The sequence below is a fragment of the Rhamphochromis sp. 'chilingali' genome (assembly GCF_963969265.1).
Source record: "Rhamphochromis sp. 'chilingali' genome assembly, chromosome: 5".
NCBI lineage: Eukaryota > Metazoa > Chordata > Actinopteri > Cichliformes > Cichlidae > Rhamphochromis > Rhamphochromis sp. 'chilingali'.
Window position 1 is genome coordinate 24,181,711 of NC_137932.1, and position 21,736 is coordinate 24,203,446.

The window sequence follows — 21,736 nt, forward strand, 5'->3', positions numbered from 1 at the left end:
CTCTCAAAAGGGAACACTAAGTTTCTAGTACCTAAGTAAAATTTATCACACTGTTTTTTTGTTTGTTTTCGATGAAGTGACCCAAATGCTTAAGCAAATTAAAGCCCGTTTTGAAACATGAAAGGCAAGAGAATCGGGCCATGACGTCAGAAATTCTGACAGCCTGTTCTTTGTGGGCGTTACCTATTTTCAATCAGCCAATAGGGAGCGTTTCTGTGGGCGGGGTTAGTTTCAAAGATGAAAGGCAAGAGAATCCGGCTGTGACGTCACAGTCAACTCAACTCCTTAAAAGCAGGTGAAACCGCACACTGGACAAGCACGTTTCTTACTTACAGTCACGAGCGACTCATTGGATGAACTTTTGTTCTGCTTCCCTCAGTCTTATCTCAATATCTGTTTTTAGCTTTGTTAGCTTTGTTTCAAATGTCAGAAATGAGCAACCAAAAAGCAAAAGCAGAATTTGTGTGCACTGTGCCAAAAGGTGCACTGGACAACCTTATTCAGGACCAGTATGAGATCCAAGCTGGACAACTCACTGATGAATCAGTGTCATGCAAAGTGAAAATGAGCAGCACCACCAACGAAAAAGGGGATCAGACTTGTTGCGTTTTCATCTCAGGTCAGGAAAATACCATCACCTTTGACCTTGAGATGAACCATCTGAAACAGCAGCTTCAGCAGAGTGACAGCAAAATCCTGATCCTCAAACAGGAGAAGGAAAGTCTGTCTGCTGAGCTCGCACAACTTCAGAAATATGAGGCCTCTCTGGAAGAAACTCTGTCTAATGAGAAAACACACAGAGAGAATCTGGAGCAGGAGAAGAAAGTCCTGGAGGAAGAAAATAAGAAAGTCCTGGAAGAGCAGAAAATGGTGACGGACACAAATGAAATGCAGAAAAAAACGGATGAGCAGACAAAAGAATTAGCGGAGGCAAAGACAGAGACAGTAGAAACGGTAACCCCAGAGAGATACATCCTCCAGACGTATCTGAGCGCAGATGAGCTCAACCAAATACAGGAGACAAAGGCTGAAATATCACCATGGGAGAAAGCACTGAAAATGGAGGATAAGTTGTGTGTGAACAGACTGATCCAGTTGGTGGTTTCACAGGCCATAGAAAAAGTCTCCTCTAATTACAAGCTCTTCACAGAGCGCCTCACTCCTAACTGCATCAGCGATCGCCTCATTCAGAAAATCTGGCCTGAAATTGAAACAATGAAACATTTGGATCTGTCCCCAAAACGGCTGAAAAATCTTGACAGGGCCATTCTCAAGGATCTTTGCATAGCACACAACTGCAAGGACAAGTATTTGATTTTTAATTTGAGGGAACAGCTCGATAACTTTACTGTCCCAGCCTTCACAAAACACCTCTTTGCATTACCAAGAAGAGTACTCAGTGTCTCTAAAAACAGGCAAGAGTACAAGGAAGTGGTGAAAACTGTCATTGAAGATGTGGTAATGCACACTATGAACCAAAGAAAAAAGTCAGCAGATCCAGATATAGTTGAGTTTACTATACAGAGGCTTAACGGTAAGATGTGGAACAAAATTGTGTCCAAAAACTATAAAATGTCCTTGGAGAACATTGAACAACTCAGCCTGACAATATACACTGAACTCCAAGAAACGTGGCCTCCTTCAATACTGAGGTCAAGCAACTCATTGGTTGACAAACTAATCATGGCAACCTTCAAAAAACATGCCAAACTGAGGAGACCAAACATCATCTTTAGGGTTTTCTCGTGTGCACGCTAAAATTGAACTGACACGTGCATGTAATTATGTGACAGAACTCTTAAATTGGCTTAAAATATTCATGTAGATTGGGCATCTAAATGAACTTTTCAAACCAGAGTGGTTAAAAAGAAACTCTTCTCCCAACTTCCTTCCCTCATCACCAACTGGCCAAGGCAGATGGCCACCCCATCCCAGAGCCTGGGTCTGCCGGAGGTTTCTCTCTTTTAAAAGTGAGTTTTTCCTTCCCACTGTCGCCAAAGTGCGTGCTCTAGGGGGTTGGAGCTTTTCTGCATTATTGTAGGGTCTTGACCTTACAATATAAAGCACCATGAGGGAAGTGTTGTTGGGGTTTGCTGCTGTTTCTTACATCAAAATGTCCAATTACAACAGGACATTTGGAGTTCAGAAACAGCGCCAAACCAAGAAAAACAAAATAAAATAAAAAATTTAAAATAAAAAAACTTTGAATTTGTGCTTTGTTTTATTTGCTGTAAATTTGCTAAGAATGTCATATAAGATTAGAATTGTGTGTCTCAATATCATGTATCATAGCATCACCCTGTAGTTCAATTTGAAGTGGATGTCATAGTAATGTCTTTCTGTATGTGTGTATAAACCGGTGCTGAAAAAACACCGGAGACACTCAAAGTATGACCGGTGTTTGAAGTTAGCTGGTTACATTTGCTTAGATATTCTACTTTCCGTGTTCCAGATCCCCAGAATTGATATTTTCATTGAATGGTCTTTTCTGCCTGTCTGTGTGCCATGCAGTTTTCAAGATTAAAGACCTTGACAAAGAAAAAAAAAAGCTCCCACTCCTGGAAATGCATCTAGCCTTCATAACAATATTATTTTAAACACAAGAATTAACCATAAGGCCTTTGATGAGGTGTTTCAGAAAAGAGAATTGAGTAAGTGTAACCAGAGAGAAGAAAAGGTCAGGGGTCACAAAATTCACATATTTAAATCGTTTCAGCTGCTGGTGAAAGAAATGAGCCATCTCCTCAGGTTTATACAAGTTCATTTTTATTCATTACAGCATCTTGGAGGTGTGTTTCTAAATGAAAGTTCAAACCAAGATGAAAATATTCATATATCAGGACATAAACACTGATACAAACTCAAAATACAAAGAGGTAAAATATTTTACAGGAAATGTTCGTCAGTAAATAACTGTTATGTGTATTACAAGGCCTCCAGAATCTCTGCACTCATCTGCAGAATGGAGGCTCAGCAGCTCAATTCCCCCCAAAGTCTTTCATACAAAAATGAATCTCCAAACATCTGGGTTAAACTGTCCTCATCCACATCAGTTACATGAAACATGGTGCCAAATGATCCATAAATAAAGTCCCCATCATGCCAGGACTCAGCTGATGACGTTCAGCTGAATATCATTTAGCTGACAATTCATTTCTGGATCTTTCCAGTCAAAACCGTTTTCAGAAACGTTTTGCAGTTTCTGTTAATGCTTTCAAATTCCTTGTGCTGAACCCTGAAATCAGACGATAACTTCTGGAGATCAGCTGGTAGCTACGTGCTCTGTGTGGGACTCTGTGGAATCGAGGTCTCTGCAACAGCAACAACAGCACCATGACCATGAATTCAGACTACAAACATCAGCTGAGTTACATTTAGTGTTTATGCTCACCCATAAAAGAAACTGCAGAACCCAAGTGCAAAAACATACTCGAAGTCATTTAGAGAGTTCTATTACATAATCAAGCTTTCTGAGCGCACTGAGATCTGATCATGTTTATTGCTCCTGGCCCACTGCATTCACTGAAATGTTATTCAATCTAGTGCAGAGGCTCATGAGGAGGAAAGGGCTTTCCTGATGCATCCTCCATCAGAGGGGTATACTACGAAGCAAGTTTAACATATCCAAGCTTTGTTTATGTTAGCTGCTTTGACAAAACCTAAAACCTCAGTCAAAGATTTCATGCATCACAACGGTGGTTGTCGACATTCCGGTGACTCAGGCTTTCTGCTTTAGGACAACTTCGATGCATCACTTCATTCTTAAGAGGAAAATGGATAAACTGAGAGCCGCCTGTTTCTGTCAGACACATTTGTGATGTCATAATTGAATAGATTTACTACCGAGTGCTCCCATTTATTGTTGTAACAGATCAGCTGCACATTGGAGCTCTGAAACTTTAATGATGGACAGAAAGGCTTAACTTTAGTAATGCCAGTAAAGTACAGCTCAACAGGCTGCATGTCTAAATGGCACTTAAGGCATACTGAAAGTAAAAGAGGCGTGACTGGCTGACTTTAAATGGAAATGGAACATAACTTGATCCAGACAGGTTTATGTAATCGGCATAAGTTACCATGGTGATCTAGCTAGTAAAAGAGCCAATAATGTGACCCTAAAAGCTCAGACTTTAGGCTCAACATGCCTCACTAACCCACTGATCTCTCTTTAAAGTACACTCCACAGCTAAATATGTAGGTATAAAAACTAGTGACATAATAAACCCACTGGCCATGATAAATACAGGTCCTGATGGTCATCTGCACTGAGCTCATTTATACACGGTGTGTAGCTCAACACTAAACAGTCTCTCTGAACCAGTTGAGTTACTGAAACCTCAGGTTTTATCACCCTGTGTTACTCTGTTTTTTCCTTTTACCTCTGTGCAGTGTGGTCGTCTTTATCCGGCTTTCCTCCAGTGTCACAAAGCAGCCGCTCATCTCTTCTGTCACAGCTTCACCCGTCCCAATATCACAAGTCATCATCATGATGGGGCCTTTCCCCCCCTTCAAGTGGACCTGGATGCTGTCCTGCACCAACACACATGCATGAATGTACCCCGAGTTTCAGCGTATGTTTAGAAAAATTTATCATCAGGTTTTGAAAAACAACAAAAACAATGATTACTTTACACACTATTTTAATCATGCTACATTTATTGGAGTTGAACTCAGATAAAAGAGACCAGATCATCCTGAAAATGAACTTTATCCTAGTCTGTGATATTTTAGTATTTTTATGTTGTTTTACCTCTGTCGGTGCAGGAACCTCCAGTTTGGTTTCCTCTGGAGCTTTGACGACGATCACCGTCTGCTCCTGGAAAGCTTCGAGCCGGCTGATGTCCTCATGGGTCACGTAGGCCAATGTGCAGGAGGACAGTTAAAGAAAACTATCTTCTATTCACTTAACAGTTATTACAGGGTGGTTTTAGACCTCACGGTTTCTTTTCATGCCAATGACGAAAGTGACATTTTAATCTTTATAGAGTGTCAGGAGTGATGCTCTCAGATGTGCAGCTAGAGTAAATCGTTGACAGATTTTCTGTTCTCTCATCTAACCTGCAGTAACTAATGTAATGGCCACAAGGGGGCAGTGGAAGCACAAATATGGAATTAAAATCTCGAAAGCAAACTCTGCAAACCAGGGGCTGTTTCTGTATCAGCAGGTGTGACATCAAGTGGCATTTAATTAAACTGCAGGTTTTTTCATGCATGAAGAGAGGACGTTTTGGTGCTCAGAGTTTTTACAGAAAGCCAGAGGAGTCTCAGCTCACTTGGAGTTTTGTTTACTCAAGCATAACATACTTTTCTTTTTAAATAAAGAACATTTACATTAATTTCCATTCAAATTGGCAAAAACAAACTTCTTACCTTTACTGTAAATGACCTAGTCATGCAAATTGACTTGTTTTTAGGCTCATTCTGAAAAGGAAAACTTTGATGTGGTTAAATCATGTTTTACATTCAGGAGCATTGTTTTCATTACTTCTGTTCAAACTGTCCTGAGTCCCTGATAGAAATGCAGAAGGATATAGAGCGTTCTGCCACTCGTCAGTCATGTCAAACAGCTGCTGGGCGCAGCTTTTGATGAGGCTGTCAAGTGTGTCCTCCACCAGCTTCAGGTTCTCCAGCTCTCTCTGGAACTTCTGCCTGCTCTTTAGCAGAAAGCTGGAGATTGGACAGCTTCCTCTGGACAGACAACAAGTTCACTGTTACACTGTGTTACACAGACAGCGCACAGGACCTTAAGTTTAATTAAAGAAAACAAAAACTAAACAAAACATCTTTAAGCAACCTCTTTCTACTGATAGAAACCCAAGAGATGTCCGTGAAGACCCACAAAGAGACCAAAAAATTTATTTTGTCAGCGTTTAACATTAAACGCACAAAGTATTCAGAACTCAACAGTAAGAAATTAACTTTTGCTCACTCACATCCACTTAACCTTATTGGCCGTCTGCTTCTCAATGACGTTGAAGCCCTCCAGGACGTTGGTGATGTCATAAACTCGTCGCCTGCGGGTCTGCAGGCTTTTCGTCACCTCCCGGAGGTCGATCGTACCATCGGGCGACATCAGCAGAAGCTCCAGGAAGCGCACTGTCAAAACTCCCAGAGACGCATCTGAAACCACCATGACACTCAGAGGCGGAACAAGGGGATAAAAACATTTTAAGTCTACATCTTTCTATGTTATCCACTAAAAGATGTTGCAAACACAGCACAGGTTAGGACTACACACCACGTGGCTGTTAAAGTCCCAATCCGTGAGTCTCCAGTTGGCTGGTTGAACATTTACTCGATCTTGTCCACTACTTCTCTGTATTTCAAATCTAACCTAACCCTAATAAAAAATCTGAATAAATAATAAATATCAAAGAAGGATGCACCTTGTCGGGTGGATATCCTGGTCTGTATCATCTCTTTTAAATGACTGAGGATTTCCCTGGAAAGAAAGATAAAAAATGAACTAAATTCACTTATCATTTATCGTTAAAATGTTTGAAAAGATAAGAAAAGGCAGTGGAATTACAACTTGACCGCCATTTGTAAAATGTAGCAAGAAAGCAAAAAAAAAAAAAAAAAATTTGGGGTTGTTTTGGGGTTTTTTACCTTTTTGTTCCTAAATTCGTCTTGGCATCTGGTTCCTCAAGTTCAAAAAGTGAAAACAAAGCAGATCAAAGTCAGAATGATTTCAAGTCCACCAAAAAGTGATAAAACACCAACTTATTCACACCAAAACATAAGAATCAACCCAAAAAGAAACGATCAATTACAAGCTGATTGTTTAAATACATGTTTTCAAACACTGTGGTTAATAAATTAAACAATATTGTAACTACTTATACACTCAGTTATGTCTTCAACGTAAAATATATATTCAGTAAGTCACTAGTTTGGAACTGACAAGTAAACAAAATCAAAACAAAAAAGTTTTTAACTTAAAAAAAATGCATCAACGTGACGTGACATCCCTTTATCCCCCCACTCAACTAAGGTCATAATCTGGTCAAAAATGACTCCAAAGTTCCTCACAGTGGTACCGGAGGCCAAATACATTCTAGTACTCTCACTCCCAAATCACAGGTCATCGAGGCCTTTATGTATTTAACAAAACTGGCAAACTTGGCACTTACAGACCGACGCTGTATGACTCTATACAGGGAACAGCAACCAGCTGTGAACTGGACCTTACTTTACATCACACAAAGAAATGTAGAGATAGACATTTTCTTACCTGCTTATGTGGAGTAGGTCTTCGTGCAAAAGGTATAACAGGAACATTAACGTCCTCCTCCTCTTCCTCCTCCTCCTCCTCACCCCCTCCTCCTCCAGCAGCCCACTGATCCTCCTCCTCGGACGACTCGGCCCCCCATTGACTGAGCAGACCCAGGGCTCCGTCCAGGCAGGGGGGCATTATGGGAATGGCGTCGCTGCTGACGCCCTCATCCGAGATGTCCTCTGGCAAGAAGTGGTCTTCACAGATTAGATGCTGCTCCACAGAGTCCTGCTTCTCCGTCTCCCTCAGCGCTGCAAGCCACACCTGAACACAGTTACAGTTAGTCTTTATTGATCTCTAGTTTGACTGGCTGGGGTTTTACTCCATCACAGATATTGTGATACAGGCCAAATTGGTAACCTGGTAGTTATTTGTGATTAAAACTGCATTTATCTGGTAGAAATAAAAAGAAAACAATATTTACTCGTCTACTGGCCAAACTAGCTTTAAATAGCGTAAACAGCACAGCTGATTCCATGTTTTGGAAATGGGTTCCTGTTCACTCCAGCTGTGTAGTAAATGAGCTAACACATGTCATCAGGGTTATTTAAACAGCAGCTGTTTAACTGGCATCATGTTAGCGTCATGTTAGCCGGTAGAATCAGATATAAGAGATGCTAACGATCGCTATTCAAACATGTAGCTTGTAAATATGTTGTAACTCTCAAAGTTTTTTGACCCTACCTGGACACGCGCAGGGTCCTGGGGGAAGTTGAAGAACCTCTTCTTGGGTCTGTTGAAGAGCCCCCGGCTAACATTAACCATGCGGTTCGGACACCCAGAGACGACACACTTCACCATGGTAATCGTCTCTTCACCGCCCAGCCTCAACACACCGAGCGGGCAAAGCGCACATCCGCAGCCCGTTTGTAACCGTTAGCACACGGGGAATAAAAACCCGCCACAGCACGACTGGTTTGTTTGTGTCGTCTTCCACGCCGGAAATGGACATGTTTTCACCCGGAAGTACAACAACGCAGGCCAACGATTGCGATAACGCATGTGCGCCCTCTACCGAACTTGTGGTTTTAGAATTATTTATGGATTTAATTTCTTTTTAAAGCTTTATTCACATATCACAGTTTGTTATTTACAATGTTTGTACAGCAAAAACTATGTCCAATTGTATTTAGACAAGCAGACATTGAACTTCAGCAGGCTGGTTTGAAACTTCATAAAAAAGTGACTTATGTGACTTTGAAAGTGGCATTGTTGTTGTTGCTAGACAGGCAATATGCAGATTTCTCAAACTGCTCAGTTTGCTCACACAACAATCTCTAAGGGAGGGGTCTCAAAGGGAGACAAGGCAGCCTACAGAGAGGAAATCCTGAAGCTGGCAGCATGGTGTTCAGAGAACAACCTGGCACTGAACAACAAGAAAACCAAAGAGGTCACTGTCGCCTTCAGGAGGCACAGCACAGACTTAGCCCCCTTATACATAAACGGGGAGTGTGTGTTCATATGTATAGTGCTGCAGAAACTGTGCACCTCACCCTCCTTTCTTCTCCCACATGTTCGCACTGAGTAGGAGATGCTCTGTATCTCATTGTACATCTGTATAGTGACAATAAAGGCATTCTATTCTATTTTATACTAAACAGCAATTCTGCCTTGTTGCTGGGGCAGCACCATCTCTGCTGTGGACAGAAAGTGACTGAACAGGCAAATCCATGGGGCCAGCTCTGTTCTAGGATGCCCTCTGGACCCAGTGGAGGTGGTGAGTGACCAGAGAATGGAGGCTAAGCTGTCATCCCTGTTGGACAACATCCCCTCTATTTGATCTTATCCTGTTCCTTGTTTTTCTTCATTTTTGCTGCTTGTAACTTGTACTGTCCACTTTCTGCCGTGACCTAACAAATTTCCCACGTGTAATAAAGGTTTATCTTATCTTGATGCCAGAGGAGAACAGCCAGACTGCTTTGAGCTTGTAGGAAAGCATCAGAAGCTCAAATAATAAGTACTTACAACCAAGGTATGCAGAAGACCATGTTCAACCTTGAAGGAGATGGACTACAGCAGGAGAAGACCACACCAAGTACCACTCCTTTCAGCTAATAACAAGAAACTGAGGCTAGAATTCACACAGGCTCACCAAACTGGAGAATCACAAGACTGGAAGAACATTAGCAGGTCTGACGAGTCAATTTCTGCTGACATTCAGAAGGTAGGGTCAACAACATGAAAGCTTGGCTCTATTCTGCCCTCTATCAGTGGTTCAGGATAGTGTTATTGGTGTGATGGCATGGGGGACATTTTCTTCCAAACTTTGGGCCCCTAAGTGTCGCTTGAGTATCCTTTAAATGTTACAGCTTACCTGAGTATCTTTGCTGACCATGTTCATTCCTGTATGAACAGTGTACCCATCTCTGATGGCAACTTCCAGCAGGGTAATACACCATGTCAGAAAGTTGGTTTCAAACTGGTTGATTGATCATGGCAATGAGTTTGCTGCAAAAAAATGTGCGATGCTATCACGTCAATATGGACAAAAATCACAGAGGATTGTTTTCAGCACCCTGTTGAAACTGTGCCATGAAGAACTAAGGCAGCTCTCAAGACAAAAGGGATCCAACCTGGTACTAGTAAGGTATTGGTAACCTGAAGAAAATCACTGGTTCAGATCAAACACTTACGTGCTTGTAGGTGCCACCAGTAGTAGATAGTAAGATCCTGACCAGCTGCAGAAGCTGTGTATGCTATCCCATTTCTGTTAAGTCCATCAATAAACTACCTAGGACTCAGAGTTAGGGATTGGGTCGATTTAATGTCCACCCCTCCTTACAGAATTCTTGCCCACCTAAACCAAATAAAATTTAAAATATGCTTATCTAGAATGTGGCTAAAACAAAAACCCAGCCTTAACTCTAATGCGTTTCATCAGTACCCAGGTAGATATCCCTGAACTACTTTAGGTACTGAAACTAGCCAGTGCATCCTGGGAAGGCTTGCTTTACTGGAGATGGTCTCAGACTCAAACTACCATTTGTCAAGGTCACACAGATCCTTACATTTTCCTTTTTCCTACATCATAGTGGTTTTAATGGTTTGGCAAATTGGTGTATATTCTATTTTTCAGTCACAAAGGTAACTGGGCAACTGGATCTCTTTTCATTGGTGTATAAATAATAAAAATCCCTAAATGTCTGCCGACTGCACACTATTAACACAACTAACTGTCAGCTTTAAAAATGACAAACAAAGTGAAGGTTATAATCAGTGTTGCAACACAAGATTTATTCAGAGCAAGAGATGCCAACACCAGCATGATAAAAATTGTACAAACTTCACAAGTCAAATTAAAATATCACATAGCAACTCATGACCTTAAACATACAGCAAAAATATCAACAGAAACCCATGCCATGTGGTAAGAAAACTGCTGTCGAAAGTTTTGCAAGTAACAGAGAAAAAGGGGTAAAAGGAGAGAAAATGAATGTTGTATAAAAACCCCTTATCTGTGCACTGCTGAAAAGAAACGATCATCTTCATAAATTGATGATTTCACAAATATTCATATGGATTTTCTTTTGCATTCTAGCGTGTCACATGTTAGTGTTGAGATTCTCTATGTAAATAGTTACAGTTTAGCTTTTACATCTGTTATTACAATATCTAGTCTATCGACTGTCTTTAAATGGCAGAATTGTGCTTTTACTCCCATTTCCTTTGTTATCAGTAAGAATAACTGACTAAATAAAAAATACAAGCTGTCAGTCTATCTAACGCAGAAGTTTACTGGCAGGAAGCTGCAGACGCCAAGTTCTGGACGAAGATGTAAAAGTCAGGGAATGAGACTTTGCAGTAAATGTCCAAAGAAGTCTTAAAAGAAAACTCCCCCCTTTGCAGTTTGTTTCTCCCTTGTGTGGAAAAAAAAAATACATAAAAAATGTATTTTAGTATGATGAGACAATTTGTAGTTTTTTTACACAAGTAAATATTTTCCCCTCATTTATATTCATATCTAGACGAGCTGGTTATTTGTGCAGGTTTAAATATATCAGCACATACTGCTGCACCTGATTACACAGAAATGCAATTTAGTTTCCATAAAAGATTTATCAACATTTCTGTACTTTGAAGTTTCAGCTTTCATTAGTACCGCTTGTCTAAAAACTTTCATATGGATACCAGCTGTATCAAGTGTTTCTGCTGGTAATTATGGTGGCGTAATTATGTATTATTTAGAAACAATCCAATAAATTGCTTTCCTTTAAAACATTAAATTGAACTTTTATGCTTGTATAAGTGAGGAAAATTTCACCCTTTCATCACTTTAACTGTCTAACTGCTATAACTAAGCTGTATAGTGCAAGTTTCAAAATTTGTCTTTATCCATGTATTACAATTTCAAACAAATATATTTTAAAAATATACTCAAACATTTCCATCCTAGATTCTCACGAGGCTCCTGGATCATATACAGTGATACTATTCATGTCTTAATTTGGTCCAGAGTGGCTTTACAGTAATATATCAGTCAGCATATGCAGAGAAGCCCATCAGATGTGCAAATGTTTAAACATTTTGCATTGCATAAACACAGTTTCCCATCATATTATCTGTTTCTATAAAAAATTAGGTTTGATTTATACTTGTTGTTAGTGTTATTAGTGGGTAACCTAAAGTTACACTTGGTTGAATTAATCTTCTGGAAACATTGGGGCTTGTAATCGGCTTACAACATATAATCACGTTTTTATGTACACACAGAAAACATATGTGATTTTTTCAACTCATTTTGGAACCACACACCCTCCTTCCATTCTAACCAACACAGGCCTGTTACATCCCAAGTAACCCAAACATGAGCCCAGGTCTCAGGAGGTTAAGTCCTCCAGGAGTCATCTTACAATGTCTATGCAGAAAATAAAAGGGCACTACAGTTTTCCACTCTGTTGACACCATATTTTGGAAAAGATGGCAGACATATTAAAAAATGATTATTGTCTTATTATCCAGTGCAAACACGTTTTAGAATGTGTCTGCATACCAAAGAAGAGATCCTGAACTGTGATGTTTCAGACAAAAGCTTGACCGTGAAGACGTTTTCTTCTGCTAAATCTTGGACTGTGAAATAAAGGAGACTGGGGAGAGACCACAGGGGGAGTTTTCCCTTAAATAAATCAACTCAGTGAAATTTGCTTCAAGTTGCTTTCCAACAGGCATCTCCAGCGCAAAGTCTTATCAAAGTCAGTTTCCACAAACTCGCTGTACAGTTTTTGCTTCATTTACCACGTGATAATACTTTAACATACTCCAATAAAGTGCATGCATGATCGACGGTGTTGAGAAAACATGTTCCATCAGTACTGTGATTTCAGACCGAATGTCATCAGTAAGGCCGATTCAGATCAAATACTCAGTCGGTAAATTCAGTGCACAGACGTCACGACTGCTGGCTCTAGTTTTCATTCATCTTTTTCAATTACAAAGACTTAAAAAAGAAAAAAAGAAAAGCGGTGCTTGGTCATCACGTCGTCTGGCATCATGTCTCATTGTGGCTCAGACAACAAGATGCATGACTGGAAAGACGTTTTCTACAGAACGAGTGCAATATACAATGAAGGATGGGAACTTTGACCCTGTTAGTCCAGCGGAGCCGTCAGCCTCGAGAAAGAAAAGTCATATCTACAGATCCGTTTGCCTGCTAAGTGCCTCTTAACGGGCAATAAAAACATCAAAACATGGAAACAAAGGTGTCCCTGTGCAAAGTCGAACATGACAGAACCAAAGTCCTCTCACCCGTGTCAGATTCCTAAAACATGATTGTAGTAAAAGGTTTATACAAAACGCAATACATTTATAGTTAGTAAAAAGATCTATCAGCTCTTTTCTAGTTTTATTCATAAGAAATTGCATATACCCAAACAACTTTTTTTCATATAGATTGCATCCCATATCTAAACAAACGCTTTAATATTATCATACCAATATTGCTGACACGTTGTTCTATTAGCTAGTCGAGGTTGATGATTTCAAATAAATTCACAATGGCAGATTGTCTCCTATATTTTCTGCAGCCATTGGTCTTTCCACTGGCACTCCCTCCCACGAACAAAGAAAAAGCGGGCCGCGGAACAGGACAGCTTTGAAACGGAACAACTCCGAAGGGGATGATGGGATTTTGCACCAAAAAGTTTCCGTGTCGTGATGTTTGAAATCTTCTTGCTCATAGCATCGCTTCTTCTCATCATTGCTAAAGATTTACATTAGTGTCCGCTTCCAGACATTAAGAGGAAAACAAAAAGAATTAATGAGCAACTTCCAAGCTCGTGAGAAGCTTTTCAGAAGTGGTTGCTCTTCATGTTCCAGTCGCCGCTCTGCTCCCTGTTAAACCCGTGACGCCCAGTTTGTATTTTTTTTTTCTGATGTATGAAAAAAATCGCATTAAAATAAAAAATGATTCAAGCTTACAATAAATAAATACATACATATACACTAGAATGTGCATACATTAGCAGCTATAAACAGTACATCACATTATATTAGGTCATATGAAAATGTACAAAACGTGAATGTTCATTTAAAACCTTTTTTTTTCAAAGCAAGGCAACAACAATCAACATAATAAAAAAAGAGATACCCATGGAGTTGAGAGCATTACCGCAGAAGAAATTAAAGAACTAATGATAGATTACAGCAGCAAAAAACAACCCACTCCGTGCTTTTTCCACTTTTTTTCCCCCCATTTGTTGCTTTTGCTTTGCATTTGTTGTTCCGGCCTCAGTCAAAGTTAAACCTGGATGCCCTGCACGGCCTGTTTGATGTTCTCCAGCAGCGCCTTGTTCTCCGGGCTCTGGTACTGGTCCTGGTGGGTGTACATGTCTGTCAGTGTACTCACATAAGTGTCAAAGTTCTGTTCATTCATTGGTTCCTGTGAGGGGAAAGAAACCCATGTAGACACAATCAGGTGGGATAAAGGTGGTGGTTTATTTTCACTCAGACACTGGGGGGAGGTTTGGAAGACAGGCGGGCGGCAGGGGGAGGAAGGGACACCATTGGGAAAGCATGGCTTCACTAAAATACTCCCTTTCTAAAAAGTAAATGTACGATATTTGATGTAATATCAGCCGATTATCTACGAAAATGCAACTCCAAACCATGCAAAAACCAGGTGAGAGATGGTTAGCTGGTGGGTATATGAAAGGTTAATGTTTAAGCACATGGAGACAAAATTGTGATGATAAAAACTAATGGGATGCTAATGAGCAGATGGGAAAGACATAACTGGAAAGTCATGTTTGCCAACTGGGAGTTTTGGTGGTTCAAGTACTTCTCTGGGAGAGTGCAGCTTTGGCTTCAGGAATTTTAGTGGGTTATTTGATGATTGCCCACCTTAAATGTCACATTATGTTATAGAGTCACTATAGTCTTTGAGGTCTTCACTGACCTCCATTTAATACTTGGCATTTATAGGTTTTAAGGGACACTAATACAAATGACTATTTCGGTGCCTGAGCCAGTTGCCCTGCACTTAACTGCACTGCTGTCATTGCATCCTGCTAACTTCACACTGACTCAGCCAATCAAAGAATTTGAGTCCAGAGCCTCAAAAAGCCAATGATCCGTCTTTAATTGGCACATAAAAGTCAAATATCCACGTCTCAAGTTAAATGATTCACACACTTTCATTGTTATTAGCCTCTTTAATGGTCATGATTGGTCATAATACCCCCATTAGATGCCCTCCTGTACTAAGAGGAGACAGGAAGGTTGTTATCATCCATTCTAATCACTGATCATTGTAATCCTTAAATGAAGCGATCAACTGAGCCCACTAAGAGGTCTTTCTATTGTTCATTTAAAGGGCTTTAAATGGACAATAAAAAGATTTCAGTTATGTATGCTCTTTAATTAATAAGTCAATTTAGATCTTAGACAACCTACCTTTAATACTAGTATGCCAGAAGACTGTTATCACCCACTGTAATCAGTAGGATAAAAAAAAATCCCAGTGACATGCCCACCGTTAAATGAGGTGATAATAGACTACTGAGCTTACTAGTTGATGGAAGAGGCTGCCTGCGGGCAAATCTATGGGACTGACAGGAGTCGTTTAATGGACTGAAAACAGTTAAAAGATGTGTGTGAATCTGGTTTCAGTGTATGTGCCCACCGAATAATGCTCATTTTAGCTTCTCAGTGCTGGTGCAATAGCAAAGCAGATAATGCCATTCGACTATAGACACCATAAAAAGCAGGACTTGGCTTCTGGGACTGAAAGAAAGAAGCGTAAACCAACTTTCTTTTTACTGGCCACCAGGGGGCGATACCTATGTTTACAGACATACTTCAGTTCATAAAGTAGTCAAGGGGATTTTACCTCTCTAAGTACTTTCCTGATGAGTTTATAGGTTTAGTTTATAGGTAAGCGAAAAAAACAAAAAACATTACGTCATTAAGGCGCAGAATTGCAGTTAATGTCACGTTATCTAATGATCTATCTATCTAATGATTTCAGCATTTCAGTGCAGTCAGAAAAAACAAAGCAGGAGAATTTCTCACACTCTCTGCTGGGGCTAAATTTGATTTAAAGATAGATTTAGCTTCTCAATATATTTTTTGTCATAAAGAGGAAAAGCGGTTATCTACAGTTGATGTCACTATCAACATGGCTGAGTTGAAAGCTGCAGGATAAATGGATAGCTAGGATGTGCCTATGCCACAGTGAGCTACAGGAACTATAGGAAGGGGGGATGACAGTGCAGAAGAGAAGGATAATTGGATAAAGGATAAATGGATCTCTTACTCTGGGAGGCATCTGTAAACAGCAGTTATGCTTTACTGGGGCCTCTTTCTGTGGCAGCGGTCTCTACAGGAGAGGGTGTACAGAGAAGTCTATTAGCCCGCTAGACACACAGCGGCGGTCACAAAGCTTCATAAGCTACACCGAGGAGTGAAAAAAACATAATGTCCACCTTAACAAGTCTTTTCGCCCTGCAGCTCTGTTCAGACTGCAGCAAGCTTCCAGTTTCTGAATAATTTTAAAGTCAGAACGAACTGAAAGAGGTATAAAATGCCAAAAATAAAGAGACAACTGAGAGAACTAACTGTTACACTGCGAGCTAAATTAGAATCAAAGATTTTAAGTCCTGCAGTGTGAACAGAACTTTGGATTCAGTTCAGTATTTTTCTGGTAATGAGATCGCGTCTTTCTGAGAATTCCTTGTTAAGGCGAATATTTTTCTTACAGTGTGATATGAAGCATTCCCGCCCATTAAAGGAAGAAGGAAAGGAAGCAGAGAGTCCAGTTATCAAGCACCTCCTGTTTTTACTGCTTTAAGAGATTATCCAATTAGCCCCAGTCTTCTTCCGACACTGAGACAACATGACGTTAAAACAGCCATGAGCAACTTCACTGAAAGTCAACCAAAAACAAAAAAGCAACAACAAAAGAAAGAAAACAACGGGCCGTTTCTTTATGTGAAAATCTGTGAGGCGTTTCAAAGCACAGGAGAAGCACAGCATGAACTGCTGGGAGGAAAAAAAAGAAGAAGAAGGTGGAGAACAGAAAGAAGCAGATGAAGAAAAACCTGAGTGTTGCTAAGGGGGGAAGAAGCTGGAGAAGGCTTTTTAAAAATCCCTGGGTCGAAATCATGAACAGCTGGCCTCAGATCTACATTTCATTTACAACACGTGAAACAGAAAAGCCTCCAACAAACACTCAAAACACAATCATAACATTTCCTAAGTGGCATTACACAAACTGTAACAGATATAGTAGGTCATGTCAGACAAAGAACATAGAAATAAATACATAGATTTGCATTTCAGTCCATTTTGATTGGATAATGCATGCTAGTTTAAGCATGCTGGTTTTAGGCTTTACTACACTCTCACTGCTCTAAAAACTCAGCTTCAGACAGTTGTTTTTTCTAGTCTTGGGTCTGCATGATGTCGGATAGTGGAGATATCCCAAATATGGTCATCTCAGGCACAGAAGCCCCACCCACCTGGTCTTAAAACCTTCTGTTATGAGGGGAATTTTTTTAACTGTGACACATTCAAAGTAAAGTCCAAGAATAAAAATAAGATCCACTTTAAACTGCTAAGAAAGCCAACACTGCTCTAAAACTGCTGTATATTTGTTCTGAGATGTAATTATTTATATTTGTCTTTGTATTTAAAGCATGTTGTATACTGATGTTAAACATACAAGATTTTCAAACCAGTAAATTCAAAATTTTAAATATTTAACTGACATTTATAAGTCTCTAGATATTTAAATTACACGTTACGGAAGCTTATATTTGTGGTAAAAGAATACTTGTCACATTATTAGTCATCCTAGGTTTACTTCTTCATGCCACAGATGATTTTTTTTCTTACCATGTGTGGAAGCTGGATGTTAGCTAGGCTGTTGATGAGCGACTGGCTGAGGTTAGCCAGCTCGTGCAGCAGGGAGTCGTTCTGCTGCTCGATCACCTTGTTCTCCTCCTCGATGGACTTCAGGTTGGTCTCCATAGTGGTTATCTACCGGATGAGGAAATAAATTAGTAGGAGACCTTTTAAAGCTTTTGTATTAATAGTGACATTAGCAAAAAGGCTGGGAAGAGTGCAAACAATCAACCAACATTAACTTCAGACAATTTTAGGAGAACTGAGTCAGCATATTGCCCACAGATGTCCTCTCTCCCATGTAGCACACAGCACTTGCATTTGCACTACTGGAGCTGGTTTAAGGAGCCTCCGTGAAAACCCACGATGCCCACCCTAAATGCACTGACTGACTATTAGCTGAAAGATCACACGGATTGTTGTACTCAAAGATGGCAGATTAAACACTGTGTCCAACCCATTGCATTGGACACGTGCACATCTGTCAGGTAAAGTAGGAAAGTCTTGCAGATGAAGGAAAATGCAGATGTTATGTCCGTGCAGGTTCTCAGTCATCCAAGTCACATAACATCTGCATCTTCCTTCATCTTAGGATTTTAAAATGGACCAAGAGGCTTCTTCAATTCTAAACATTTTTTAGAACTAACATTGATCTTCAACAAACTTAAAGAAGTTCTCTTCAACCTCTTAAAAAGCATGTGAAACCAAGCAAGATGGCTGATGAGGGCAGGATTTTCTTATGAAAGTATTTTTTAAGAATGCCAAAAGTTCCTCTAACCCTTTCAGATTAAAAGTCTGAGTGCAGTTAAGGTGCAAGATTTATTCTTCTTATTAGAAGAAAAAGAAAACATTGAAGGTTTTCATGAACTTAAAAAACAGCATCATTTTCAAATAATCAAATAATTAAAATATCGAGTAGAAATTTTTTTTGTCAAATAATGTGACAAAAACATTTCTACTGGAAATAGCAGCTTACTGGGACACCTTTATCTCTGTCTATTACAGGACAGTCTAGTTTCTTACCCAACTAGTGTCTTACGTATTTGTATTTATGTTACATTAACAAACAGAGACCATCTTACTTGTGTCCTCAGTTTTATCATGTCTGACTCCACTTGACTGTTGGACTCATTCAGATCTTTGATTTCTTCATCCAGCTGTTTGATTTCTTCATCGTTCTCGATACCTGAAACAAAAAACCCCAAAAAGATCCATCTCCCCTGACTTAGCAGTCAAAGCAGCATTACCGCATTTTATCACATGTAAAATGTCTAATATAAGGAAATTAGGTTTTTTTCACTCTTTCAGATATATAATAATATATATAATAATTCACTTAAAGCTTCTTCTGTTTCTTGAGCTCTGACCTTTGCTTGCTCTTTGTTTGATTGTCAACATTTCCACGCCACTCATCCTGGCTTTCTTCATGGCTGAGGTGGCGCGGGGACAACCGGAGAGACTGAAAAAAAAACATAAACCAAATGTTTCTCCAAGTTAAAAAATCTATCTTATTTTTGCATAGATAACGTCATACAAATCGCTGCCTTATTTGAAAAACGGTGACCAAAAGCCAACAGCATGTACAGCAGGAGGAGAGGACCTGAATATTGGTCATTATTTACCCCCAAAATTGTATAAAAAAAGTTGGAACTGATGACAAACTTTGTTTAAAGTAAGAAAGATCTTACCTCCGGTGGGTCAGGAAGCTCCCACTGACGTGCCCTGAGCCATCACAGCCTGGGGTCGGGCAGGTCATGCCATCTGTCTTGCCAGATTTCCAGACAAACTGCGAGCCATTGACGTAGCTGTCCTTTTGCCTCTTTGCCGCAAGGGGGCAGCCTGATGCGCTGCGATGAGAAGCGTACTTCCCTGTCACATGACCCTGACCATCACAACCTGGCACTGGACACCTGAGAAACAAGTGTAAAGGTCTCCGTTTGCTTTTCAAAAAAAAAATTAAAACACTCCACTTAAAGAAGTCCAGACGCTTTTCTTTGCAAGCTCCTTTGAAAACACTCCACAGTTCTAACCTGAAGTGAAGTCTTGTCACCTCCAAAAAGCTTTAGTTTAAGAAAAGACTAACGCAGCCAGCCACACTAACCATCATCAGCTCTTTGATCAGCTGGACAGAAACACTTTGCTTTAGAAACTGTCCACAGCACTCCATAGGACTCTTGATGAATGGGGGAGGACATTGAGTCACGACTCACTTCCTCATCTACAATCCTCCCCTACCCTTCCAAGGCCTCAAGGCCACAGCAGCGTAACGATGAGCAGGACAAACGCCTATCACCTCCTCAGCTTCCAGACACTCAGCTCTGCCTCCTGCATCCCAAAACGCCCTTCGCTGTGACATTTGGGCTGATTAGAATGAGCCGAGCGTCCACAGGCCGCTCCCCAGCCGAGCTCAGGTTAAGCTTAATTATGATTCTACTGTTAATGATGATGGTGGATGGAACAGAGGCGGCGGCGGCAGCTGGCTACAGACTGACACAAGCTGAACTTTAGATTATTCACAAGGTCGTATTGGCTTAGCATTATGGCTCAGCTTTAACACAAATGTCAAAGGCTCACTAGCGCTAACCTTTATTGGACTTGGTCTGCTGGGAGCCGGAGGTGGAGTGCAGCACTGACCGCGGCTCCCCGCTTTTGCAATATTCTTTGCAAAAGTTAGAAAGGTCAGTCTACATAGGCAGCATTTTAAGAGAGGGATGATGGATGAACCTGTCATTAACAAAGTGCTTTGACCTTGATGCAAAAAAAATGCATAATAATGGGACCTGGAATGTGCTTTTAAGAGGCAACGAAACAAGCCAGTCCTTCCTCCTTGCTGATGATTTGAAAAGTCTAACTGATGCACCTTCTCTCTTTTCTCTAAAAAAGTTGTCAGAAGATGAGAATCCTGTTCTACCTGTTTAAAATACACGGCAACAGTTTAACCTGTTATTTTAATTCTTCATATATCCATTAGCATGTGCAGCAATCCTCCACAACACCTCCAAAGTCCCCAGATTCCAATCCCACTGACCTCACCAACAAGCCTGCACAACCCAAAGAATGCCCCCCTCAGAGTTTGACATCACTAAATGTTTTGTTCTCTCTGACTTATTGTATTTTTTGGCAAGGTGTTGTTTCAAAGATTTATTCTCTTAAAATCCAATATCTGCCTTAAAATAATTATTTTACATTTAAGAGAGGAACATAAAGATGCTGATGAGCATGAATAAAACCAACAGCAGCAAAAAAACTTTTAAGAGAAACTAGAATTTGCTTTTCTAAAGCGCTGTTATTGTTCTATAAGCTTTAATATAGTGGTAAGATCTAAAAAACAGGACACCTAAGCCCTGTATTTGTGGACCTTACATAAAATCTATGAGCAACATCTCAGTTACTGGTCTGAAATCTGTTTTTTTTTACTTGTTCTTTGCTTTGTCTCAGACAGTTTAACAACACCAGGGAAGAAGCTGATAAAATATGGCAAAAACTGCCTCATACATCATAGGAAAATATTTAAGAAGTGCATTCACTTTAAATGAATGCACAACCTTGAATCTATCCAGATATTTAAATGTCTCAATGACAGAGCTTTGGTAGTTTTTTGAGTGGCACTGTCTTTGCCCCTCATTTTGCTTGGGTTTACTTTTAAGCTTAGATCTGACACTTTCCAATATTCTCAATATTAAGGCTGTGACATATCTCCAAAATATCTCCTTACTTGATTGGCTCCTGATCGTCTTTGTCCTCTTTGCTGTGGAGGATTTTTATGCCACTTTTCTTGGCTCGTGGACAACCGGAGAGACTGCAGAACAGAAAATTACTTAAAACATGTGCGTTCAGTGAAGCATGGTTTACTGTTGCTGTTTGTTTGTCTGTGATTTCATGCACGCAGTTGTATATTATAGTCTTTACGAATGTACCTCCTGTGGGAGGCATAGTTTCCAGTGATGTGTCCAGATCCATCACAGCCGGGCGTTGGACACCTGAGGAGTAAATACAAGATCAAACAACTGTATTATCACATAATGGTTCCTGTGTCGAAAAAAAAAAAAGAAAGACTACATCCAGAAAAATGTTTTCTTTTTCCGTGAATGTCTGACATCAGACACTCGCAGTTCTCACAAA

At 40.1% G+C, this 21,736-nt stretch overlaps 2 protein-coding genes across 2 annotated transcripts in view; both read right to left on the reverse strand.

The window, feature by feature from the left end:
• Window positions 1–2,749: 2,749 nt before the first annotated feature.
• Window positions 2,750–8,216, reverse strand: e2f6 (E2F transcription factor 6). Its single transcript, XM_080883561.1, has 9 exons — window positions 7,961–8,216; window positions 7,235–7,540; window positions 6,610–6,644; window positions 6,387–6,442; window positions 5,934–6,120; window positions 5,462–5,688; window positions 4,751–4,878; window positions 4,380–4,530; window positions 2,750–3,311 (listed from the first exon to the last, which is right to left on the reverse strand). Exons 1-9 carry the CDS (start codon window positions 8,075–8,077, stop codon window positions 3,274–3,276), a joined length of 1,245 nt encoding a protein of 414 aa, XP_080739687.1. The 5' UTR covers window positions 8,078–8,216; the 3' UTR covers window positions 2,750–3,273.
• A 2,286-nt stretch (window positions 8,217–10,502) lies between these two features.
• Window positions 10,503–21,736, reverse strand: part of myt1la (myelin transcription factor 1-like, a) — a 93,359-nt gene continuing 82,125 nt past the window's right edge. Inside the window, exons 17-24 of the mRNA XM_080882208.1 lie at window positions 21,532–21,594; window positions 21,330–21,413; window positions 19,303–19,524; window positions 18,982–19,073; window positions 18,697–18,800; window positions 17,606–17,749; window positions 16,026–16,088; window positions 10,503–14,150 (exon numbers count right to left, since the gene is read on the reverse strand). Of these exons, the coding sequence (XP_080738334.1) occupies window positions 14,010–14,150; window positions 16,026–16,088; window positions 17,606–17,749; window positions 18,697–18,800; window positions 18,982–19,073; window positions 19,303–19,524; window positions 21,330–21,413; window positions 21,532–21,594 (913 nt within the window). The 3' untranslated portion in view covers window positions 10,503–14,009. The remainder of the gene's footprint in view (window positions 14,151–16,025; window positions 16,089–17,605; window positions 17,750–18,696; window positions 18,801–18,981; window positions 19,074–19,302; window positions 19,525–21,329; window positions 21,414–21,531; window positions 21,595–21,736) is intronic.

What these genes read in the sequence shown, in the direction of transcription:
- e2f6 (XM_080883561.1), bottom strand. Translation starts at nt 8,077, where the DNA reads ATGGTGAAGTGTGTCGTCTCTGGGTGTCCGAACCGCATGGTTAATGTT. An exon ending in GACCTACTCCACATAAGCAG is followed by an intron (nt 6,645 to 7,234) that starts GTAAGAAAATGT and finishes TTTGAACTTGAG; the next exon opens with GAACCAGATGCCAAGACGAA. An exon ending in ACGAATTTAGGAACAAAAAG is followed by an intron (nt 6,443 to 6,609) that starts GTAAAAAACCCC and finishes CTTTCTTTCCAG; the next exon opens with GGAAATCCTCAGTCATTTAA.